Consider the following 25383-nt stretch of genomic DNA (forward strand, 5'->3'; position numbering starts at 1 on the left):
TGTGTGGAAGAGGGGAGGTCAGATCTGTCAATCAGCAGTGATTCCTGTGGATCCGACCATGCTCCATTTAGGACAGTACCTGGCGTGACCAGTGAGCGAGTCTGCGACTGCACCGGGCTCAGGGTGGTGGAAACCACTGCTGATGCTGTCACCGGGGTAACGGCCCGCACCCCCTGGCCTGTAGCTATTGCGACCACTTCGGTGGAGGCTGCAGCAGCTGGGACGGCCCTCTGCTGTGCGTGGACCACCTGGGCTCCCGTCGCCCCAGCAGGCTGCAGCAAGGTGACAAAGGTTTCACGGTTACATCATCACCAGCGTGCACAAACAGCCTGCTGGTGTGAGGAAAACACACTCACCGACAGAGTTCCCGGTATGACTGGAGCAGCCAGGCGTTTGTTGGCCTGGAAGGGACTCTGAGGAACTCCAGCTACCGTGTTGACAATCACATTCCCCCCCACAGAGGCTGTGAGGAACACAAGGTCAAAGAATGAACCACTTTATCACCAACTGGTCTGTCAGGTGAACCGTAGTCATGTCAACATACCAGCCTGCATGGACGTGCCCACGGTGGCATTTTTAATGGCTCCAGCCTGGAGGGGAGAGAGAACATTTAACTCCAACAGCAGTGAAGACGTGCTAAGGTGAATGATGAGCTGTGAGAAAGGCTCTGTTCTCTTTGCCAGTCATGAAAACCTCTGTGGGCCTCGGTCTGCGTGCGTCTGCAGGACCACACAGCTGCACTGAGCTGAGCTTGTTGCCCTACATGGTGCAATCAAGGACAGACCAGCGTGATTTTCCTCACATCAAAAGTTTGCATGGAAGCCTCTTGGGCTGCAGATCTGGACCACAGTCCAGTTGGCCATTTCTGATTTTAGCACCACAGACGTGGATTTAGGATGAATGCTAACGTGGCATGTGAGATGACATTGGGTAAATGAAATCAGTGCCGTATTTCTCACCAGCACAGCCGTATTGGGTACCGCAGTGGCTCCGCCCACTGCAGCAGAGACACCCGCTGCCTGAGCCTGGCCGGCAGCAGAGGTCGGGGTCTGGCCGGGTGTGGCCTGGGGCTGGGGGGCTCCAGCCTGCTGCTGCTGTTGGGCCAGCTGCTGAGCCTTCTGCTGCTCAGCAAGTGCCTGGAAACACACACACAAACAATCAGGTCTGTTACAATGACTTAAACATGAGAAAGACATGGAAAATTTTGGCTGAATTAAAGACCTGCCGCAGCGCACGGACACATATATACACAACAGTCTGGACATCACCTTTTTCTCCTTGGCAATCCTTTCGGCACGCTGAGACGCCACCTGAATGGGAGGCAGAGGCTTGTCGTAGCTAATCCCACTGAAAAAACACCACAAATAAAGTAACTTTTTTATTGTGTTTAGGATTTAAATGACAATTACGCAAAAACATCAAAATGAAACACACCTTTCTGCCAGGACCGAGGCGTGTTTGGGATTCTTTTGGAATGGGTTCAAGCCCAAGCTGGGAAAAAAAAAAGAAGGAAAATTGTTTCATTGTTTCATGAGTTCCCAAAGTTGATTTTATTAGATTTTTTATTAGATTTTATGGTATTTTTGTTGCATTTATTAAACCAAGTCCAGAGTGGATTTTTGTTTGTAAAGTTTATCCTGAAAATATTCACAGCACTTCACTTTTTCCACATTTTGTTATGTTACAGCTTATTCCAAAATTGAGTTAATTCATTTTCCCCCTCAAAATTCCACAACACCCCATAATGACAACATGAATTTGAATTTTTTTTTGTTTGTTTTTTTTGCAAATTTATTTGGTCCATTCCTCGTTGCAGCACCTCTCAAGCTCCATCAGGTTGGATGGGGAGCGTTGGTTCACAGACATTTTCAGATCTCTCCAGAGATGTTCAGTCAGATTCAGGTCTGGGCTCTGACTGGACCACTCAAGGACATTCACAGAGTTGTCCTGAAGAAACTCCTTTGATATCTTGGTTGTGTGTTTAGGGTCATTGTCCTGCTGAAAGATGAACCAGTCTGAGGTCCAGAGCGCTTTGGAGCAGGTTTCCATCCAGGATGTCTCTATATGTTGCTGCATTCATCTTTCCCACAATCCTGACTAGTCTCCCAGTTCCTGCTGCTGAAAAACATCCCCACAGCATGATGCTGCCACCACCATGCTTCACTGTAGGGATGGTGCCTGGTTTCCTCCAAACATGACGCCAAAGAGTTCAATCTTTGTCTCATCAGACCAGAGAATTTAGTTTCTTCTGGTCTGAGAGTCCTTCTGGTGCCTTTTGTCAAACTCCAGGTGGGCTGCCATGTGCCTTTTACTAAGGAGTGGCTTCTATCTGGCCAATCTACCATACAGGCCTGATTGGTGGATTGCTGCAGAGATGGTTGTCCTTCTGGAAGGTTCTCCTCTCTCCACAGAGGAATGCTGGAGCTCTGACAGAGTGACCATCGGGTTCTTGGTCACCTCCCTGACTAAGGTCCTTCTCCCCTGGTTGCTCAGTTTAGACGGGCGTCCAGCTCTAGGAAGAGTCCTGGTGGATCTGAACTTCTTCCATTTACAGATGATGGAGGCCACTGTGCTCACTGGGACCTTCAAAGCAGCAGAAATGTTTCTGTACCCTTCCCCATATTTGTGCCTCCAGACAATCCTGTCTCTGAGGTCTACAGACAATTCCTTTGACTTCATGCTTGGTTTGTGCTCTGACTGTCAACTGCGGGACCTTATATGTAGACAGGCGTGTGTCTTTCCAAATCATGTCCAATCAACTGAATTTACCCCAGGTGGACTCCAATCAAGCTGTAGAAACATCTCAAGGATGATCAGTGGAAACAGGAGGCACATGAACTCAACATTGAGCTTCATGGCGAAGACTGTGAATACTTATTTATGCACATGTGATTTATTAAGGTTTTTTAATATTTAATAAATTTGCCAAAAATTTCAAACAATCTTTTTGCATGTTGTCATTATGAGGTGTTGTGGGTAGAGTTTTGAGGGGAAAAATTTATTTCATCTATGTTAGAATAAGGCTGTAACGTAAGAATGTGGACAAACTGAAGTGCTATGAATACTTATAGGATGCAGTGTGCACATCATGTTTGTTCTTGTGTTTGTGTCATTCTGTGAGACACTGTTGTGAATGCTGGCATTTAGCTTAGTGACATAATGAAATTAAAAAGGTTTCTGGTATTCTATAGCACGTGGCCTGTCGTGCTCCTTTTTCTGAAGCTGAAGAAAATGAAGCAGAATTGTTGACTTCTATATGATGAAGTGTGCAAGCCTGACAGACAGACAGACAGAGGACTGTCAGGGCTCACAGCGGTTTGATGGGTGGGCTCCTCTTGCTGGCGATGATCTTCATGAGTTCGAAGCGGCTGTTGTAGAGCTGGATGTGAGTGGCGTTGTCGTCCTGCGTGTAGATCTGACAGGTCCTCAGAGGGCGGCTGTTCTTGGACTGTACACAGACAGACAGAGGTCAGGCTGGGAACTCAACATGCAGCCAAAGACGCAGACTGCAGCGTACCTTGTAAATGCTCTTGGTTTTCTTCTTGGGGTTGGCGTCGTACACGAGCTGAAAACATCAGCAACACGTTTTAGGTGGAGTGGAAGCTCAGGTCTATTTATGACACAGCTTTCATGAGGCACATTTTAACAACACAAAGAAAAAACACTGCAGTTAGGTGGCAAGGAGATTAAAAATCACAATCTTCAGAAAAATGGTTTTTAAAATACCAATTGAATAAAGATTCAGAGTGAATGAGTTTTAGATCTCTCCCTCAGCCCCAACCAGTCCCAGCAGAAGACTGCCCCTCCCTGAGCCTGGTTCTGCTGGAGGTTTCTTCCTGTTCAAAGGGAGTTTTTCCTTCCCACTGTTGCCAAGTGCTTGCTCACAGGGGGTCGTTTTGACCGTTGGGGTTTTTCCGTAATTATTGTATGGCCTTGCCTTAAGGCACCTTGGGGCAACTGTTTGTTGTGATTTGGCGCTATATAAATGAAACTGATTTGATTTTAGATTGAGTACCTGATTTAAGGTACCTGAGTACCTTAAGTCTCTGGATGTTGTGGGACCGTCTTGGCTGACACGCCTCTGCAACATCGCGTGGCGATCGGGGACAGTGCCTCTGGATTGGCAGACCAGGGTGGTGGTCCCTCTGTTTAAGAAGGGGGACCGGAGGGTGTGTTCCAACTATAGGGGGATCACACTCCTCAGCCTCCCCGGTAAGGTCTATTCCAGAGTACTGGAGAGGAGAATTCGACCGATGGTCGAACCTCGGATTCAGGAGGAGCAGTGTGGTTTTCGTCCTGGTCGTAGCACACTGGACCAGCTCTACACGCGCCATCGGGTGCTCGAGGGTTCATGGGAGTTCGCCCAACCAGTCCACGTGTGTTTTGTGGATCTGGAGAAGGCATTCGACCGTGTCCTTTGGGGCACCCTGTGGAGGGTGCTCCAGGAGTACGGGGTCCGGGGTCCTTTGCTAAGGGCTATCCGGTCCCTGTACGACCGCAGCAGGAGCTTGGTTCGCATTGCCGGTAGTAAGTCAAACCTGTTTCCAGTGCATGTTGGCCTCCACCAGGGCTGCCCTTTGTCACCGGTTCTGTTCATTATTTTTATGGACATAATTTCTAGGCGCAGCCAGGGTGTAGAGGGGGTCTGGTTTGGGAACCACAGAATCTCGTCTCTGCTGTTTGCGGACGATGTGGTTCTGTTGGCTTCGTCAAATCAGGACCTTCAGCATACACTGGGGCGGACTGCAGCCGAGTGTGAAGCGCCCGGGATGAAAATCAGCACCTCCAAATCCGAGGCCATGGTTCTCGACCGGAAAAAGGTGCTTTGCCCTCTTCAGGTCAGTGGAGTGTCCTTGCCTCAAGTGGAGGAGTTTAAGTATCTCGGGGTCTTGTTCACGAGTGAAGGACGGATGGAGCGTGGGATTGATAGACAGATTGGTGCAGCATCTGCAGTGATGCGGTCGCTGTATCGGACCGTCATGGTGAAGAGAGAGCTGAGTAGGGGGGCAAAGCTCTCGATTTACCGATCGATCTACAGTAGTGTTCAGAATAATAGTAGTGCTATGTGATTAAAAAGATTAATCCAGGTTTTGAGTATATTTCTTATTGTTACATGGGAAACAAGGTACCAGTAGATTCAGTAGATTCTCACAAATCCAACAAGACCAAGCATTCATGATATGCACACTCTTAAGGCTATGAAATTGGACTATTAGTAAAAAAAGTAGAAAAGGGGGTGTTCACAATAATAGTAGCATCTGCTGTTGACGCTACAAACTCAAAACTATTATAACTATTATGTTCAAACTGCTTTTTTAGCAATCCAGTGAATCACTAAACTAGTATTTGTATAACAGTTTTATAACAGTTTTTCATGATTTCTTCACATCTGCGAGGCATTAATTTTGTTGGTTTGGAACCAAGATTTTGCTGGTTTACTAGTGTGCTTGGGGTCATTGTCTTGTTGAAACACCCATTTCAAGGGCATGTCTTCTTCAGCATAAGGCAACATGACCTCTTCAAGTATTTTGACATATCCAAACTGATCCATGATACCTGGTATGCGATATATAGGCCCAACACCATAGTAGGAGAAACATGCCCATATCATGATGCTTGCACCACCATGCTTCACTGTCTTCACTGTGAACTGTGGCTTGAATTCAGAGTTTGGGGGTCGTCTCACAAACTGTCTGCGGCCCTTGGACCCAAAAATAACAATTTTACTCTCATCAGTCCACAAAATATTCCTCCATTTCTCTTTAGGCCAGTTGATGTGTTCTTTGGCAGATTGTAACCTCTTCTGCACGTCTTTTATTTAACAGAGAGACTTTGCGGGGGATTCTTGCAAATAAATTAGCTTCACACAGGAATCTTCTAACTGTCACAGCACTTACAGGTAACTCCAGACTGTCTTTGATCATCCTGGTGCTGATCAATGGGTGAGCCTTTGCCATTCTGGTTATTCTACTATCCATTTTGATGGTTGTTTTCTGTTTTCTTCCACGCGTCTTTGGTTTTTTTGTCCATGTTAAAGCATTGGAGATCATTGTAGATGAACAGCCTATAATCTTTTGCACCTGCGTATAAGTTTTCCCCTCTCCAATCAACTTTTATTCAAACTACGCTGTTCTTCTTAACAATGTCTTGAACGTCCCATTTTCCTCAGGCTTTCAAAGAGAAAAGCATGTTCAACAGGTGCTGGCTTCATCCTTAAATAGGGGACACCTGATTCACACCTGTTTGTTCCACAAAATTGACAAACTCACTGACTGAATGCCACACTACTATTATTGTCAACACCCCCTTTTCTACTTTTTTTTTTTTTTTTACTAATAGCCCAATTTCATAGCCTTAAGAGTGTGCATATCATGAATGCTTGGAAAGAACGAAATCGCGAGTACAAGTGGCCGAGATGAGTTTCGTCCGCAGGGTGGCTGGGCGCTCCCTTAGAGATAGGGTGAGGAGCGCGGTCACTAGGGAGGAGCTAGGAGTCGAGCCGCTGCTCCTCCACATCGAAAGGAGTCAGTTGAGGTGGCTTGGGCATCTTTTCCGGATGCCCCCTGGACGCCTCGCTGGAGAGGTGTTCCGGGCACGTCCCATTGGGAGGAGGCCCCCGGGAAGACCCAGGACATGCTGGAGGGACTACATCTCTCGGCTGGCTTGGGAACGCCTTGGGGTTCCCTCAGAGGAGCTGGGGGAGGTGTGTGTGGTTCGGGAGGTCTGGGCGGCTTTGCTTGAGCTGCTGCCCCCGTGACCCGACTCCAGGATAAAGCGGAAGAAAATGGATGGATGGATGGTTTTAGCACTGTTGTCGTGCGTTGCCTGTGCTGCTCCACAGCCTGTCTAGTGGATTTTTATTTTATTTTAGCACTGTTGTCGTGCGTTACCTGTGCTGCTCCACAGCCTGTCTAGTGGATTTTTATTTTGTTTTAGCACTGTTGTCGTGCGTTGCCTGTGCTGCTCCACAGCCTGTCCAGTGGATTTTTATTTTATTTTATTTTATTTTTTAGCACTGTTGTTGTGCGTTACCTGTGCTGCTCCACAGCCTGTCTAGTGGATTTTTATTTTATTTTAGCACTGTTGTCGTGCGTTACCTGTGCTGCTCCACAGCCTGTCTAGTGGATTTTTATTTTATTTTAGCACTGTTGTTGTGCGTTACCTGTGCTGCTCCACAGCCTGTCTAGTGGATTTTTATTTTATTTTAGCACTGTTGTCGTGCGTTACCTGTGCTGCTCCACAGCCTGTCTAGTGTCGGATTCCCTGTTTGGGAATCCGCTAGCTTAGCGTAGCTACTAGCTCTTAGCCGTTTTAGCATGGCGGCTTCTCCTGTCTCTCCCGTACTTTTCTGCTCTGGGTGTGAAATGTTTAGTTATTCCTCGGCCTCCTTTAGCAGTAACGGTACATGTAATAAGTGCAGCTTATTCGTAGCTTTGGAGGCCAGGCTGGGCGAATTGGAGGCTCGGCTCCGCACCGTGGAAAATTCTACAGCTAGCCAGGCCCCTGTAGTCGGTGCGGACCAAGGTAGCTTAGCCGCCGTTAGTTCCCCCCTGGCAGACCCCGTGCAGTCGGGAAGGCAGGCTGACTGGGTGACTGTGAGGAGGAAGCATAGCCCTAAACAGAAGCCCCGTGTACACCGTCAACCCGTTCACATCTCTAACCGTTTTTCCCCACTCGACGATACACTAGCCGAGGATCAAACTCTGGTTATTGGCGACTCTGTTTTGAGAAATGTGAAGTTAGCGACACCAGCAACCATTGTCAATTGTCTTCCGGGGGCCAGAGCAGGCGACATTGAAGGACATTTGAAATTGCTGGCTAAGGCTAAGCGTAAATTTGGTAAGATTGTAATTCACGTCGGCAGTAATGACACTCGGTTACGCCAATCGGAGGTCATTAAAATTAACATTGAATCGGTGTGTAACTTTGCAAAAACAATGTCGGACTCTGTTGTTTTCTCTGGGCCCCTCCCCAATCAGACCGGGAGTGACATGTTTAGCCGCATGTTCTCCTTGAATTGCTGGCTGTCTGAGTGGTGTCCAAAAAATGAGGTGGGCTTCATTGATAATTGGCAAAGCTTCTGGGGAAAACCTGGTCTTGTTAGGAGAGACGGCATCCATCCCACTTTAGAGGGAGCAGCTCTCATTTCTAGAAATCTGGCCAATTTTTTGGGATCCTCCAAACTGTGACTGTCTAGCGTTGGGACCAGGAGGCAGAGTTGTAGTCTTACACACCTCTCTGCAGCTTCTCTCCCCCTGCCATCCCCTCATTACCCCATCCCCGTAGAGACGGTGCCTGCTCCCAGACCACCAATAACTAGCAAAAATCTATTTAAGCATAAAAATTCAAAAAGAAAAAATAATATAGCACCTTCAATTGCACCACAGACTAAAACAGTTAAATGTGGTCTATTAAACATTAGGTCTCTTTCTTCTAAGTCCCTGTTGGTAAATGATATAATAATTGATCAACGTATTGATTTATTCTGCCTAACAGAAACTTGGTTACAGCAGGATGAATATGTTAGTTTAAATGAGTCAACACCCCCGAGTCACACTAACTGTCAGAATGCTCGTAGCACGGGCCGGGGCGGAGGATTAGCAGCAATCTTCCATTCCAGCTTATTAATTAATCAAAAACCTAGACAGAGCTTTAATTCATTTGAAAGCTTGTCTCTTAGTCTTGTCCATCCAAATTGGAAGTCCCAAAAACCAGTTTTATTTGTTATTATCTATCGTCCACCTGGTCGTTACTGTGAGTTTCTCTGTGAATTTTCAGACCTTTTGTCTGACTTAGTGCTTAGCTCAGATAAGATAATTATAGTGGGCGATTTTAACATCCACACAGATGCTGAGAATGACAGCCTCAACACTGCATTTAATCTATTATTAGACTCTATCGGCTTTGCTCAAAAAGTAAATGAGTCCACCCACCACTTTAATCATATTTTAGATCTTGTTCTGACTTATGGTATGGAAATAGAAGACTTAACAGTATTCCCTGAAAACTCCCTTTTGTCTGATCATTTTTTAATAACATTTACATTTACCCTGATGGACTACCCTGCAGTGGGGAATAAGTTTCATTACACTAGAAGTCTTTCAGAAAGCGCTGTAACTAGGTTTAAGGATATGATTCCTTCTTTATGTTCTCTAATGTCATATACCAACACAGAGCAGAGTAGCTACCTAAACTCTGTAAGGGAGTTAGAGTATCTTGTCAATAGTTTTACATCCTCATTGAAGACAACTTTGGATGCTGTAGCTCCTCTGAAAAAGAGAGCTTTAAATCAGAAGTGTCTGACTCCGTGGTATAACTCACAAACTCGTAGCTTAAAGCAGATAACCCGTAAGTTGGAGAGGAAATGGCGTCTCACTAATTTAGAAGATCTTCACTTAGCCTGGAAAAAGAGTCTGTTGCTCTATAAGAAAGCCCTTCGTGAAGCTAGGACATCTTTCTACTCATCACTAATTGAAGAAAATAAGAACAACCCCAGGTTTCTTTTCAGCACTGTAGCCAGGCTGACAAAGAGTCAGAGCTCTATTGAGCTGAGTATTCCATTAACTTTAACTAGTAATGACTTCATGACTTTCTTTGCTAACAAAATTTTGACTATTAGAGAAAAAATTACTCATAACCATCCCAAAGATGTATCGTTATCTTTGGCTGCTTTCAGTGATGCCGGTATTTGGTTAGACTCTTTCTCTCCGATTGTTCTGTCTGAGTTATTTTCATTAGTTACTTCATCCAAACCATCAACATGCTTATTAGACCCCATTCCTGCCAGGCTGCTCAAGGAAGTCCTACCATTATTTAATGCTTCAATCTTAAATATGATCAATCTATCTTTGTTAGTTGGTTATGTACCACAGGCCTTTAAGGTGGCAGTAATTAAACCATTACTTAAAAAGCCATCACTTGACCCAGCTATCTTAGCTAATTATAGGCCAATCTCCAACCTTCCTTTTCTCTCAAAGATTCTTGAGAGGGTAGTTGTAAAACAGCTAACTGATCACCTGCAGAGGAATGGTCTATTTGAAGAGTTTCAGTCAGGTTTTAGAATTCATCATAGTACAGAAACAGCATTAGTGAAGGTTACAAATGATCTTCTTATGGCTTCGGACAGTGGACTTATCTCTGTGCTTGTTCTGTTGGACCTCAGTGCTGCTTTTGATACTGTTGACCATAAAATTTTATTACAGAGATTAGAGCATGTCATAGGTATTAAAGGCATTGCGCTGCGGTGGTTTGAATCATATTTGTCTAATAGATTACAGTTTGTTCATGTAAATGGGGAATCTTCTTCACAGACTAAAGTTAATTATGGAGTTCCACAAGGTTCTGTGCTAGGACCAATTTTATTCACTTTATACATGCTTCCCTTGGGCAGTATTATTAGACGGTATTGCTTAAATTTTCATTGTTACGCAGATGATACCCAGCTTTATCTATCCATGAAGCCAGAGGATACGCACCAATTAGCTAAACTGCAGGATTGTCTTACAGACATAAAGACATGGATGACCTCTAATTTCCTGCTTTTAAACTCAGATAAAACTGAAGTTATTGTACTTGGCCCCACAAATCTTAGAAGCATGGTGTCTAACCAGATCGTTACTCTGGATGGCATTTCCCTGATCTCTAGTAATACTGTGAGAAATCTTGGAGTTATTTTTGATCAGGATATGTCATTCAAAGCGCATATTAAACAAATATGTAGGACTGCCTTTTTGCATTTACGCAATATCTCTAAAATCAGAAAGGTCTTGTCTCAGAGTGATGCTGAAAAACTAATTCATGCATTTGTTTCCTCTAGGCTGGACTATTGTAATTCATTATTATCAGGTTGTCCTAAAAGTTCCCTAAAAAGCCTTCAGTTGGTTCAGAATGCTGCAGCTAGAGTACTGACGGGGACTAGCAGGAGAGAGCATATCTCACCCATGTTGGCCTCCCTTCATTGGCTTCCTGTTAATGCTAGAATAGAATTTAAAATTCTTCTTCTTACTTATAAGGTTTTGAATAATCAGGTCCCATCTTATCTTAGGGACCTCATAGTACCATATTACCCCATTAGAGCGCTTCGCTCTCAGACTGCAGGCTTACTTGTAGTTCCTAGGGTTTGTAAGAGTAGAATGGGAGGCAGAGCCTTCAGCTTTCAGGCTCCTCTCCTGTGGAACCAGCTCCCAATTCAGATCAGGGAGACAGATACCCTCTCTACTTTTAAGATTAGGCTTAAAACTTTCCTTTTCGCTAAGGCTTATAGTTAGGGCTGGATCGGGTGACCCTGGACCATCCCTTGGTTATGTTGCTTTAGACGTAGACTGTGTTTCATAATTATTGTATGGCCTTGCCTTGCAATGTGGAGCGCCTTGGGGCAACTGTTTGTTGTGATTTGGCGCTATACAAGAAAAAAGTTGATTGATTGATTGATGGATGGAGTTTTAGATTTTTACTGGACATAGCTGTTGGTGGCAGATTTAGGATCCGCTGGTCCAGCTGTGAGGAGCACAACAGTGTTTTGATTCCTCAGATCAGAGACCCGGCAGGACTACTTTCAGATTCCCGGAGGCCATTCGCGGACACATAGTAATGTCAGCAACTTAATAAGGGTGGAAAAAAAACTGATTTTCTGACAATAATCAGTGAGTCAGTAAAATCAGTTCTTAAAATTCCTGAATCAATTATACTGAAATTCTTTTGCTCATTTTCGGCTGTAATCCAGCAGACAGCAGAAAGTCCTTGTTGCTGACCTGAATCAATGGCGGACACCCTGAGGTCACGTTGACATGTCAGGAAAGCTGAAAGTATCAAAACTCTTGATTTCACACACTACAGTAAATGAAGCATTAAACATGAGGAAACTGCAATGCAAACTTTGTCTTGTCGAGGCTATCGCACTGTGGCAAAACTACCAACACAGCTAGCAGCAGCGCATCACTCAGGATGCAAACGAATGACAACAGCAGCCTTCGCTGAACTGGGACACAGTCTGAGCCTCAGCAGGAGGCGGGGTCAACCCGCTCAGCCTGCTCTCTGTGTGGAAGCTCCTACAACAGCAAGCCAGCCAGCTAGTTAAAGAGACACGTCAGCATTATTCCACCCAGAATGTTTGGAAGAATACAAGGAATATGTTAATTAGACTGGAATCTGTCCAGCCAAAGGCACACACTTTCCCACAAAATTCTATGGGAAAGTGTGTCCAACCTTTTGACGCAACTGTGTAGCCTTCCCATGAGAGAGATGTACACTTCCTATCATAGAGATGTTGACTTTCTATCACAGAGACGTAGACTTCCTGTAAGAGAGACGTAGACTTCCTATCAGAGATATATACTTCCTGTAAGAGAGATGTAGACTTCCTATCACAGAAATGTAGACTTCCTATCTCAGAGACGTAGACTTCCTATCAGAGAGACGTAGACTTCCTATCACAGAGACGTAGACTTTCTATCACAGAGACGTAGACTTCCTGTAAGAGAGACGTAGACTTCCTATCAGAGATATATACTTCCTGTAAGAGATGTAGACTTCCTATCACAGAAATGTAGACTTCCTATCAGAGATGTAGACTTCATATCAGAGAAACGTAGTCTTCATATCAGAGAAACGTAGTCTTCATATCAGAGAAACGTAGTCTTCCTATCAAAGAGACGTAGTCTTCCTATCACAGAGACGTAGCCTTCCTATCACAGAGACGTAGCCTTCCTATCACAGAGACGTAGCCTTCCTATCACAGAGACGTAGCCTTCCTATCACAGAGACGTAGCCTTCCTATCACAGAGATGTAGCCTTCCTATCACAGAGATGTAGCCTTCCTATCACAGAGATGTAGCCTTCCTATCATAGAGATGTAGCCTTCCTATCATAGAGATGTAGCCTTCCTATCACAGAGATGTAGCCTTCCTATCAGAAATATGTAGACTTCCTATCACAGAGATGTAGCCTTCCTATCACAGAGATGTAGCCTTCCTATCACAGAGATGTAGCCTTCCTATCACAGAGATGTAGACTTCGTATCACAGAGATGTAGACTTCGTATCACAGAGATGTAGACTTCGTATCACAGAGATGTAGACTTCCTATCATAGAGATGTAGCCTTCCTATCACAGAGATGTAGCCTTCCTATCACAGAGATGTAGCCTTCCTATCACAGAGATGTAGCCTTCCTATCACAGAGATGTAGCCTTCCTATCATAGAGATGTAGCCTTCCTATCACAGAGATGTAGCCTTCCTATCACAGAGATGTAGCCTTCCTATCAGAAATATGTAGACTTCCTATCACAGAGATGTAGCCTTCCTATCACAGAGATGTAGCCTTCCTATCACAGAGATGTAGCCTTCCTATCACAGAGATGTAGACTTCGTATCACAGAGATGTAGCCTTCCTATCACAGAGATGTAGCCTTCCTATCAGAAATATGTAGCCTTCCTATCAGAAATATGTAGCCTTCCTATCACAGAGATGTAGCCTTCCTATCACAGAGATGTAGCCTTCCTATCAGAAATATGTAGACTTCCTATCATAGAGACGTAGTCTTCCTATCACAGAGACGTAGCCTTCCTATCACAGAGACGTAGACTTCCTGTAAGAGAGACGTAGACTTCCTATCAGAGATATATACTTCCTGTAAGAGATGTAGACTTCCTATCACAGAAATGTAGACTTCCTATCAGAGATGTAGACTTCATATCAGAGAAACGTAGTCTTCATATCAGAGAAACGTAGTCTTCCTATCAAAGAGACGTAGTCTTCCTATCACAGAGACGTAGCCTTCCTATCACAGAGACGTAGCCTTCCTATCACAGAGACGTAGCCTTCCTATCACAGAGACGTAGCCTTCCTATCACAGAGACGTAGCCTTCCTATCATAGAGATGTAGCCTTCCTATCACAGAGATGTAGCCTTCCTATCACAGAGATGTAGCCTTCCTATCATAGAGATGTAGCCTTCCTATCATAGAGATGTAGCCTTCCTATCACAGAGATGTAGCCTTCCTATCACAGAGATGTAGACTTCCTATCACAGAGATGTAGCCTTCCTATCACAGAGATGTAGCCTTCCTATCACAGAGATGTAGACTTCCTATCACAGAGATGTAGACTTCCTATCACAGAGATGTAGACTTCCTATCACAGAGATGTAGACTTCCTATCACAGAGATGTAGCCTTCCTATCACAGAGATGTAGCCTTCCTATCATAGAGATGTAGCCTTCCTATCACAGAGATGTAGCCTTCCTATCATAGAGATGTAGCCTTCCTATCACAGAGATGTAGCCTTCCTATCACAGAGATGTAGCCTTCCTATCACAGAGATGTAGCCTTCCTATCACAGAGATGTAGCCTTCCTATCACAGAGATGTAGCCTTCCTATCACAGAGATGTAGACTTCGTATCACAGAGATGTAGCCTTCCTATCACAGAGATGTAGCCTTCCTATCACAGAGATGTAGCCTTCCTATCACAGAGATGTAGCCTTCCTATCAGAAATATGTAGCCTTCCTATCATAGAGATGTAGACTTCCTATCACAGAGATGTAGCCTTCCTATCACAGAGATGTAGCCTTCCTATCACAGAGATGTAGCCTTCCTATCAGAAATATGTAGACTTCCTATCAGAGACGTAGTCTTCCTATCACAGAGACGTAGCCTTCCTATCACAGAGACGTAGCCTTCCTATCACAGAGACGTAGCCTTCCTATCACAGAGACGTAGCCTTCCTATCACAGAGACGTAGCCTTCCTATCACAGAGACGTAGCCTTCCTATCATAGAGATGTAGCCTTCCTATCACAGAGATGTAGCCTTCCTATCATAGAGATGTAGCCTTCCTATCATAGAGATGTAGCCTTCCTATCACAGAGATGTAGCCTTCCTATCAGAAATCTGTAGACTTCCTATCACAGAGATGTAGCCTTCCTATCACAGAGATGTAGCCTTCCTATCACAGAGATGTAGCCTTCCTATCACAGAGATGTAGACTTCGTATCACAGAGATGTAGCCTTCCTATCACAGAGATGTAGCCTTCCTATCACAGAGATGTAGCCTTCCTATCAGAAATATGTAGCCTTCCTATCATAGAGATGTAGACTTCCTATCACAGAGATGTAGCCTTCCTATCACAGAGATGTAGCCTTCCTATCACAGAGATGTAGCCTTCCTATCATAGAGATGTAGCCTTCCTATCACAGAGATGTAGACTTCCTATCACAGAGATGTAGACTTCCTATCACTGAGATGTAGACTTCCTATCACAGAGATGTAGCCTTCCTATCACAGAGATGTAGCCTTCCTATCACAGAGATGTAGCCTTCCTATCAGAGAGATGTAGACTTCCTATCAGAGAGATGTAGACTTCTTATCAGAGAGACGTAGATTTCCTATCAGAAAGTTGTAGCTTTTTTATCAGAGATGTAGACTTCTATCAGAAATATGTAGCCTTCCTATCACAGAGATGTAGCCTTCCTATCAGAAATATGTAGCCTTCCTATCATAGAGATGTAGACTTCGTATCACAGAGATGTAGACTTCCCATCAGAGAGATGTAGACGTCCTATCACAGAGATGTAGACTTCCTATCAGAGAGATGTAGACTTCCTATCAGAGAGATGTAGATTTCCTATCAGAAAGTTGTAGCTTTCTTATCAGAGATGTAGACTTCTATCAGAGAGATGTAGACTTCTATCAGAGAGATGTAGACTTCCTGTGATGCTGCTGTCTTTCTGCAGTGGATGTAAAGGAAGCACCCTGGGCCCCTGGTTACCTTGCCCTCCTCTCTGGGAATGATGACATTCTCGTAGCGGCTGCGGCACTGCTTTGGCGAGCGATAGATGCGGCTGCAGGAGTTGACCACGTCGCTCACCAGGTCCCAGTTGGGCGTGTGTGCAGGAGACACAATGGTCAGGTTGAGTGGCAGCTCCAGCAGCTGTTTTACAGCCTGTTAAGGACAGCAGAGGCATTTATCTCTCCATGATTTAGGTGGCCTTCAGTGTGCCAACAGCGAGTTAGAGGAGCCGGTACCTGAAGCAGAGCCCAGTCCTCACTGATCAGCCACTCTGGATTGTCCTGACCCGTCTCCATGGCAGGTTTAACCAGTGAAGGCAGGGGCTTGGCAAAGGGAGCCTGCTGCTTGAGGGAGAAGTTCTTCTTCTGGTCCTTACCCTCGCGGCGAACCTTCAGCATGCTGGCCTTCTCAAAGAGGGAGCGTGGAGGAATGACTGCCTCCCCGTGACCCTTCTTCTTCTTCCTGGCTGCAGCTGAGGAAGAATAACGTTATCATCACAACTAAGATTGACCCACCTGGCTTTCTTCTTCTTTTGTCTTTAATCTTGTTTGTGTCTCAGTCTGCTGAGTCCAGTCTACACACCTGAGGGGTCCATCTTGAGCCGCTTGTGCTCCTTCCGGATGTAGATTGGAGGCAGTTTGGACTCTGGAATTGGTGTGGTGTCGTACATCAAACACATCACAGAATCTATGTAAATGTCGTTATCATCCTGCGGCGGCGTGGGCGGAGTCCAAAGCTGTGTGAGAGGAGACAGGCATGTAAACATACTGAGCTGTTCCCAGAATGGGATCTGGGAATGTGCAAAATTAGATCAATTCGAAATTTTTCTATATATATTCTAGACCCATCACACATAAACTACAATGTTTTATGATTTTTTTTTATTTTAATTTTGATAATTCCATCATAAAACAAAATAAAGAAGAAAATGTTAGTTTTGAGTAACTCATTATTTTTGTTGTGTAATGAATGATGAATGTGTCAGTCTGGTTCAGTCCACACATCCACGATCATGGGGAAGACCGCTGACCTGTTCAGAAGACACTCATTGGCGCCCTCTACAGGGAGGGTCAGACACAGAAGGTCACTGCTGAAAAGGCCGGCTGTTCAGAGAGTGCCAGATCAAAGTATGTTTGTGGAAAATTGACTGGGAGGGTGAAGTGTGGTTGGAAAAGATGCACAAGCAACAAGGATGAAGGAACAAGGATTCAAGAACTCGGGGAGCTTCACAAGAAGTGGACTGGAGCCACCACGCACAGAGAGTTGGGCTAAGGAGAAACAGGACTGGACATACGCAGTGGTCCAAACTCTTTTCAAATGAAAGTAAATTTTGCATTTTATTTGGAAATCAAAGTCAAGAAACACAGTCCAGTGTGATGTTCCCACCCTCAGTGATCATTTGAGATGTCATGTCCTTTTACTGGTTTTGGTCAACTGTGTTTTATTACAGGTTTCACAGTTGTTTACACACAAATCCTAGTACTTGAGTCACAATGTTCCTCCTGGACCAAAACCCCCCGAACCAACTCTCATCAACGACAAGCACAATTCCTGCATTACACTCAAACTACAGTTCTAAAACGCACTTTTATTCAGAACACTACACACAGTTCTCTGCATTTGGCACAATTTTTATGAAGAAAATCTCTTGTTGTCACAAGGAATACACTGTCATTTAAAGCTCTACAGTGACCTGTCCTGCTGTGCTCTCTGACTCATCACATGGACAAACATGGAGCGGGTCGCTCTCGGTTGTTTAAGTTCGATACTAACTCTTTAATTTGACATTATTCCACAGGTATACAACCAGTCAACTGTTTAAATTTTGTGCCCACACACTTTTACTATGAACAATCAGAGCTTCAGCAGAAAAGGGCAACAGGTGAGTTGCTCTGTTTTGGAGCGATGGATGGCAACACTGGAAACAGAGGCAGAGGAGCGAGACGACGGGGATAAGGAGGACAAGGACAGCCAAGGACTGTAGTCTCTGCTGAGGTCAGAGACACTTTGGCTGACCGTGTGGTCTAACAATGAGGGAGGCAAAGAGTCCAGCCAGATTAGAGCAGGTCCACTGGAGCTCCATCATCTGGACTTCACCCAATGACAACAGGTAAGAAATCTACTCTCACAAGAAGACTGCAGTACTGCATATCAGGACAGTACTTAGTGAGTACAGTAGTACAGTACTGCCTGTGGACTGTAAAAATAAAGTACGTTTCAAGTATTTGGGAAATGTATTCCTACTTTGTACTGCTACACAGTATCACTGTTTGAATTGCAGAACTGAAAGATCACCAACACGAGGTGGTCGGGAAGGTCTTCTGTCTCCAGAACAGGAAACTGAAATCATGAACACGGGCCTAGAAAATAACACCATCATGTTACTGCAAATACAAAGAAAAGTAACAGAAAACAATGAGACACTTCAAAGTATTGATCGGGTAAAGACGATCAACACTGGACCGTGTCCTGCACAGAAATAATCTGAGGCGCTGTGGCCCAACCCAAACAGAAGAGACGATACAGCTCAGTTTGTTTTTTACTGTAACTCTATACAGTAAGTTCTTCTGTTGCTTTGCGTTGGTTGAGATGTTCACTGTGTACTTTGTTTTTGTGGGAAAAAGAAAATATATTGTTGCTGTGTAATTGTGTGTTCTGAGTATAAAAACAATATTCTAAAGTATCTGACACACACTGATGTGTGTACTGTGTGTAGTCAGTGTCAATCAATCAATCAATTTTTTTTATATAGTGCCAAATCACAACAAACAGTTGCCCCAAGGCGCTTTATATTGTAAGGCAAGGCCATACAATAATTATGTAAAACCCCAACGGTCAAAACGACCCCCTGTGAGCAAGCACTTGGCTACAGTAGGAAGGAAAAACTCCCTTTTAACAGGAAGAAACCTCCAGCAGAACCAGGCTCAGGGAGGGGCAGTCTTCTGCTAGGACTGGTTGGGGCTGAGGGAGAGAACCAGGAAAAAGACATGCTGTGGAGGGGAGCAGAGATCGATCACTAATGATTAAATGCAGAGTGGTGCATACAGAGCAAAAAGAGAAAGAAACAGTGCATCATGGGAACCCCCCAGCAGTCTACGTCTATAGCAGCATAACTAAGGGATGGTTCAGGGTCACCTGATCCAGCCCTAACTATAAGCTTTAGCAAAAAGGAAAGTTTTAAGCCTAATCTTAAAAGTAGAGAGGGTGTCTGTCTCCCTGATCTGAATTGGGAGCTGGTTCCACAGGAGAGGAGCCTGAAAGCTGAAGGCTCTGCCTCCCATTCTACTCTTACAAACCCTAGGAACTACAAGTAAGCCCGCAGTCTGAGAGCGAAGTGCTCTATTGGGGTGATATGGTACTACGAGGTCCCTAAGATAAGATGGGACCTGATTATTCAAAACCTTAAAGCAAGAAGAAGAATTTTAAATTCTATTCTAGAATTAACAGGAAGCCAATGAAGAGAGGCCAATATGGGTGAGATATGCTCTCTCCTTCTAGTCCCCGTCAGTACTCTAGCTGCAGCATTTTGAATTAACTGAAGGCTTTTTAGGGAACTTTTAGAACAACCTGATAATAATGAATTACAATAGTCCAGCCTAGAGGAAATAAATGCATGAATTAGTTTTTCAGCATCACTCTGAGACAAGACCTTTCTGATTTTAGAGATATTGCGTAAATGCAAAAAAGCAGTCCTACATATTTGTTTAATATGCGCTTTGAATGACATATCCTGATCAAAAATGACTCCAGGATTGCTCACAGTATTACTAGAGGTCAGGGTAATGCCATCCAGAGTAAGGATCTGGTTAGACCTAACCCTAACCCTAACCATGTTTCTAAGATTTGTGGGGCCAAGTACAATAACTTCAGTTTTATCTGAGTTTAAAAGCAGGAAATTAGAGGTCATCCATGTCTTTATGTCTGTAAGACAATCCTGCAGTTTAGCTAATTGGTGTGTGTCCTCTGGCTTCATGGATAGATAAAGCTGGGTATCATCTGCGTAACAATGAAAATTTAAGCAATACCGTCTAATAATACTGCCTAAGGGAAGCATGTATAAAGTGAATAAAATTGGTCCTAGCACAGAACCTTGTGGAACTCCATAATTAACTTTAGTCTGTGAAGAAGATTTCCCATTTACATGAACAAATTGTAATCTATTAGACAAATATGATTCAAACCACCGCAGCGCAGTGCCTTTAATACCTATGGCATGCTCTAATCTCTGTAATAAAATTTTATGGTCAACAGTATCAAAAGCAGCACTGAGGTCTAACAGAACAAGCACAGAGATGAGTCCACTGTCCGAGGCCATAAGAAGATCATTTGTAACCTTCACTAATGCTGTTTCTGAACTATGATGAATTCTAAAACCTGACTGAAACTCTTCAAATAGACCATTCCTCTGCAGATGATCAGTTAGCTGTTTTACAACTACCCTTTCAAGAATTTTTGAGAGAAAAGGAAGGTTGGAGATTGGCCTATAATTAGCTAAGATAGCTGGGTCAAGTGATGGCTTTTTAAGTAATGGTTTAATTACTGCCACCTTAAAAGCCTGTGGTACATAGCCAACTAACAAAGATAGATTGATCATATTTAAGATCAAAGCATTAAATAATGGTAGGGCTTCCTTGAGCAGCCTGGTAGGAATGGGGTCTAATAAACATGTTGATGGTTTGGATGAAGTAACTAATGAAAATAACTCAGACAGAACAATCGGAGAGAAAGAGTCTAACCAAATACCGGCATCACTGAAAGCAGCCAAAGATAACGATACGTCTTTGGGATGGTTATGAGTAATTTTTTCTCTAATAGTTAAAATTTTGTTAGCAAAGAAAGTCATGAAGTCATTACTAGTTAAAGTTAATGGAATACTCAGCTCAATAGAGCTCTGACTCTGTCAGCCTGGCTACAGTGCTGAAAAGAAACCTGGGGTTGTTCTTATTTTCTTCAATTAGTGATGAGTAGAAAGATGTCCTAGCTTTACGGAGGGCTTTTTTATAGAGCAACAGACTTTTTCCAGGCTAAGTGAAGATCTTCTAAATTAGTGAGACGCCATTTCCTCTCCAACTTACGGGTTATCTGCTTTAAGCTACGAGTTTGTGAGTTATACCACGGAGTCAGGCACTTCTGATTTAAAGCTCTCTTTTTTAGAGGAGCTACAGCATCCAAAGTTGTCTTCAATGAGGATGTAAAACTATTGACGAGATACTCTATCTCACTTACAGAGTTTAGGGAGCTACTCTGCACTGTGTTGGTATATGGCATTAATCAATCAATCAATCAATCAACTTTTTTCTTATATAGCGCCAAATCACAACAAACAGTTGCCCCAAGGCGCTCCATATTGTAAGGCAAGGCCATACAATAATTATGAAAAACCCCAACGGTCAAAACGACCCCCTATGAGCAAGCACTTGGCCACAGTGGGAAGGAAAAACTCCCTTTTAACAGGAAGAAACCTCCAACAGAACCAGGCTCAGGGAGGGGCAGTCTTCTGCTGAGACTGGTTGGGGCTGAGGGAAAGAACCAGGAAAAAGACATGCCGAGAAGGGGGGCAGAGATCGATCACTAATGATTAAATGCAGAGTGATGCATACGGAGCAAAAAGAGAAAGAAACAGTGCATCATGGGAACCCCCCCACAGTCTACGTCTAAAGCAACATAACCAAGGGACGGTCCAGGGTCACCCAATCCAGCCCTAACTATAAGCCTTAGCGAAAAGGAAAGTTTTAAGCCTAATCTTAAAAGTAGAGAGGGTATCTGTCTCCCTGATCTGAATTGGGAGCTGGTTCCACAGGAGAGGAGCCTGAAAGCTGAAGGCTCTGCCTCCCATTCTACTCTTACAAACCCTAGGAACCACAAGTAAGCCCGCAGTCTGAGAGCGAAGCGCTCTAATGGGGTAATATGGTACTACGAGGTCCCTAAGATAAGATGGGACCTGATTATTCAAAACCTTATAAGTAAGAAGAAGAATTTTAAATTCTATTCTAGAATTAACAGGAAGCCAATGAAGAGAGGCCAACACGGGTGAGATATGCTCTCTCCTGCTAGTCCCCGTCAGTCCACTGTCCGAGGCCATAAGAAGATCATTTGTAACCTTCACTAATGCTGTTTCTGTACTATGATGAATTCTAAAACCTGACTGAAACTCTTCAAATAGACCATTCCTCTGCAGGTGATCAGTTAGCTGTTTTACAACTACCCTTTCAAGAATCTTTGAGAGAAAAGGAAGGTTGGAGATTGGCCTATAATTAGCTAAGATAGCTGGGTCAAGTGATGGCTTTTTAAGTAATGGTTTAATTACTGCCACCTTAAAAGCCTGTGGTACATAGCCAACTAACAAAGATAAGTTGATCATATTTAAGATTGAAGCATTAAATAATGGTAGGACTTCCTTGAGCAGCCTGGCAGGAATGGGGTCTAATAAACGTGTTGATGGTTTGGATGAAGTAACTAATGAAAAGACCAGGTTTTCCCCAGAAGCTTTGCCAATTATCTATGAGGCCCACCTCATTTTTTGGACACCACTCAGACAGCCAGCAATTCAAGGAGAACATGCGGCTAAACATGTCACTCCCCGGTCTGATTGGGGAGGGGCCCAGAGAAAACTACAGAGTCCGACATTGTTTTTGCAAAGTTACACACCGATTTAATGTTAATTTTAGTGACCTCCGATTGGCGTAACCGGTGCGTCATTACTGCCGACGTGAATTACAATCTTACCAAATTTACGCTTAGCCTTAGCCAGCAGTTTCAAATTTCCTTCAATGTCGCCTGCTCTGGCCCCCGGAAGACAATTGACTATGGTTGCTGGTGTCGCTAACTTCACATTTCGCAAAACAGAGTCGCCAATAACCAGAGTTTGATCCTCGGCGGGTGTGTCGTCGAGTGGGGAAAAACGGTTAGAGATGTGAACGGGTTGGCGGTGTACACGGGGCTTCTGTTTAGGGCTACGCTTCCTCCTCACAGTCACCCAGTCAGCCTGCTTTCCCGGCTGCTCGGGATCTGCCAGGGGTTAACTAACGGCGGCTAAGCTACCTTGGTCCGCACCGACTACAGGGGCCTGGCTAGCTGTAGAATTTTCCACGGTGCGGAGCCGAGTCTCCAATTCGCCCAGCCTGGCCTCCAAAGCTACGAATAAGCTACACTTATTACAAGTACCGTTACTGCTAAAGGAGGCCGAGGAATAACTAAACATTTCACACCCAGAGCAGAAAAGTGCGGGAGAGACAGGAGAAGCCGCCATGCTAAATCGGCTAAGAGCTAGTAGCTACGCTAAGCTAGCGGATTCCTAAAAACACGCAAAGTGAATAATGTGTAAATAATTTAGAGGTGATTCAGCAGGAGTGCTTTAGTTAAGGCACGTAAAGATTACACTGGGAAACAAATCGTAATCTAGATAACTAGATCAATCTAACTGCGCAGATTAAACAGCTAACAGATACAGAAAAACACCGCTGTGCTCCGGAACAGGAAGTGATACAATACCGCAGTGAGAGCCAACTGTGTAACACTGAACAGAAAGGCCTCAGTCTTTATGATGAGTGCAGAAGAAGTGTTTTCCATCCATCAAGTGTTTCACATTCAGCACATTAGCTGGTTCTTAGAAACGTCTGTTCATACGATAGTTTGTGTGTCATTTGAAAACAAAATGCAATTTTGAGAAAAAATAACATTGTTTTGAAAGTAAAGATTCATTTTGCAGGAGAATTTAGGGGTTTTGCCCAGCGTGTGTGTGTGTTTTGATTTGTGTGTAGAGTTCTGAGAGTATGAGGCATGCTTTCAGAAAATATGTGTCACCAATTGAGAAATACTGTAAGTCCAAAGTCAATGCAGCCGTCTACCAGGAGATTTTAGAGGACTTCATGCTTCCATCTGCTGACTAGCTTCAGGGAGTTGCTGATTTCCAACTTGCCATCCAACTCACAGTGCCAAAATTAGTAGTACCGGGTCTGATTACTGGACCTGACTGGCCCCATACACAGTATCTTGTAGATTCTCTGCGGGGCATTGTCAAAAGGAGGAGGAGAGACACTAAATCCAACAGTCTAGATGAGCTGAAGGACACTGTCAAAGCAACCTGGACTTCAGGAACACCTTACCTCCTGCCACCTTGGGTGGCATGGTGGCTTAGTGGTTAGCACTGTTGCCTCCCAGCAAGAAGGCCGTGGGATCGCTTCCCACCCTTTCTGTGTGGAGTTTGCATGTTCTCCCCGTCTCTGTGTGGGTTTCCTCCCACAATTAAAAAGATGCTAATTTAGGGTCTCCTCCTTTCTCTGTCCCTGACCAAGGCAGCGTCTACGTCTGAAGCTGGTCCCTGGGTGCCCAAGTGTGGCTGCCCACTGCCCCTAGCGAATGGACTGTGTCTAACTGTAATTAAGATGGTTAAATGCAGATGATGGATTTCCTTTTATTTATACAATGACAATAAAGGCTCTTCTTCTTTGTCTCAGCAGTTCCACGGGCTGTTCACATCCACTCCGCACTGATGAAGGAATTCATTCTAAAGAAGCCATAGCAAAGTACTGAGTGTAATATAAATGCTTTTTTTGGAATGAACTTTGAGATCCACATTTGTACTTTTTGAAGCGGTCAATTATCAAAATAAAAAAAAAAGTTTGAAACATTTTAGTTTATATGCAATGAGACTACAGTACAGTTGTATGTAAAAGTTTGGGCCCCCCTGATGATTTTCATGATTTTCCTTTATAAATTCGTTGTCCAGATCGGAAATTTCAGTTAAAAATATCATATAGCAGACAAACACACTGATATCTGAGAAGTGAAATGAAGTTTATAGGCTTTACAGAAAGTGTGCAATAATTATTTAAACAAAATTAGGCAGGTGCATAAATTTGGGCGCCCTTTTTTTATTGATTTGAATACATTTAGCACTAATTATTGGAACACAAAATTGGTTTTGTAAGCTCATTGACCCTTGACCACCTTACACAGGTGAATCCAATCAAGAGAAAGGGTGTTTAAGGTGGCCATTTGCAAATGTTTCCCCTCTTTGCATCTCTTCTAATGAGTGGCAACATGGGAGCCTCTAAACAACTCTCAAATGACCTGAAAACAAAGATTGTTCAACATCATGGTTTAGGGGAAGGATACAAAAAGCTATCTCAGAGATTTCAGCTGTCAGTTTCCACTGTGAGGAACATAGTGAGGAAATGGAAGACCACAGGCACAGTACTAGTTAAGGCCTGAAGTGGCAGACCAAGAAAAATCTCAGATAAACTGAAGTGAAGGACGGTGAGAACAGTCATAGTCAACCCACAGACCAGCTCCAAAGACCAACAACATGATCTTACTGCAGATACTGTCTGTGCATCATTCAACTATACAGCGCACTTTGCACAAAGAGATGCTGTATGATGCTGTAATGCAGAGGAAGCCTTTTCTGTGTACACGCCACAAACAGAGTCGCTTGAGGTATGCTAAAGCACATTTGGACAAGCCAGCTTCATTTTGGAATAAGGTGCTGTGGACTGATGAAACTAAAATTCAGTTATTTGGACATAAGGGGCGGTATGCATGGCTGAAAAAGAACAGCATTCCAAGAAAAACACTTGCTACCTACAGTAAGATTTGG

The 25383-nt window shown here is 44.0% G+C and overlaps 1 protein-coding gene and 1 long non-coding RNA gene across 3 annotated transcripts in view; one reads left to right on the forward strand and one right to left on the reverse strand.

The window, feature by feature from the left end:
* The window catches only part of ep400 (E1A binding protein p400), a 231378-nt gene that overhangs the window by 25577 nt on the left and 180418 nt on the right, over positions 1 to 25383 (reverse strand). For both annotated transcript variants that reach the window (XM_034169641.1, XM_034169640.1), the window contains 11 exons: positions 16368 to 16521; positions 16022 to 16257; positions 15765 to 15938; positions 3518 to 3565; positions 3312 to 3448; positions 1435 to 1491; positions 1269 to 1347; positions 960 to 1136; positions 545 to 590; positions 357 to 463; positions 80 to 272 (listed from right to left, as the gene is read on the reverse strand). In XM_034169641.1, the coding sequence (XP_034025532.1) occupies positions 80 to 272; positions 357 to 463; positions 545 to 590; positions 960 to 1136; positions 1269 to 1347; positions 1435 to 1491; positions 3312 to 3448; positions 3518 to 3565; positions 15765 to 15938; positions 16022 to 16257; positions 16368 to 16521 (1408 nt within the window). The remainder of the gene's footprint in view (positions 1 to 79; positions 273 to 356; positions 464 to 544; positions 591 to 959; positions 1137 to 1268; positions 1348 to 1434; positions 1492 to 3311; positions 3449 to 3517; positions 3566 to 15764; positions 15939 to 16021; positions 16258 to 16367; positions 16522 to 25383) is intronic.
* Positions 3342 to 24557, forward strand: LOC117510038. The gene is made up of 4 exons (XR_004560597.1): positions 3342 to 3468; positions 12073 to 12084; positions 20510 to 20514; positions 24545 to 24557. It is a non-coding gene; the product is annotated as an uncharacterized LOC117510038 (long non-coding RNA).

Source organism: Thalassophryne amazonica, chromosome 5, assembly GCF_902500255.1.
Source record: "Thalassophryne amazonica chromosome 5, fThaAma1.1, whole genome shotgun sequence".
Classification (NCBI taxonomy): Eukaryota; Metazoa; Chordata; class Actinopteri; order Batrachoidiformes; family Batrachoididae; genus Thalassophryne; species Thalassophryne amazonica.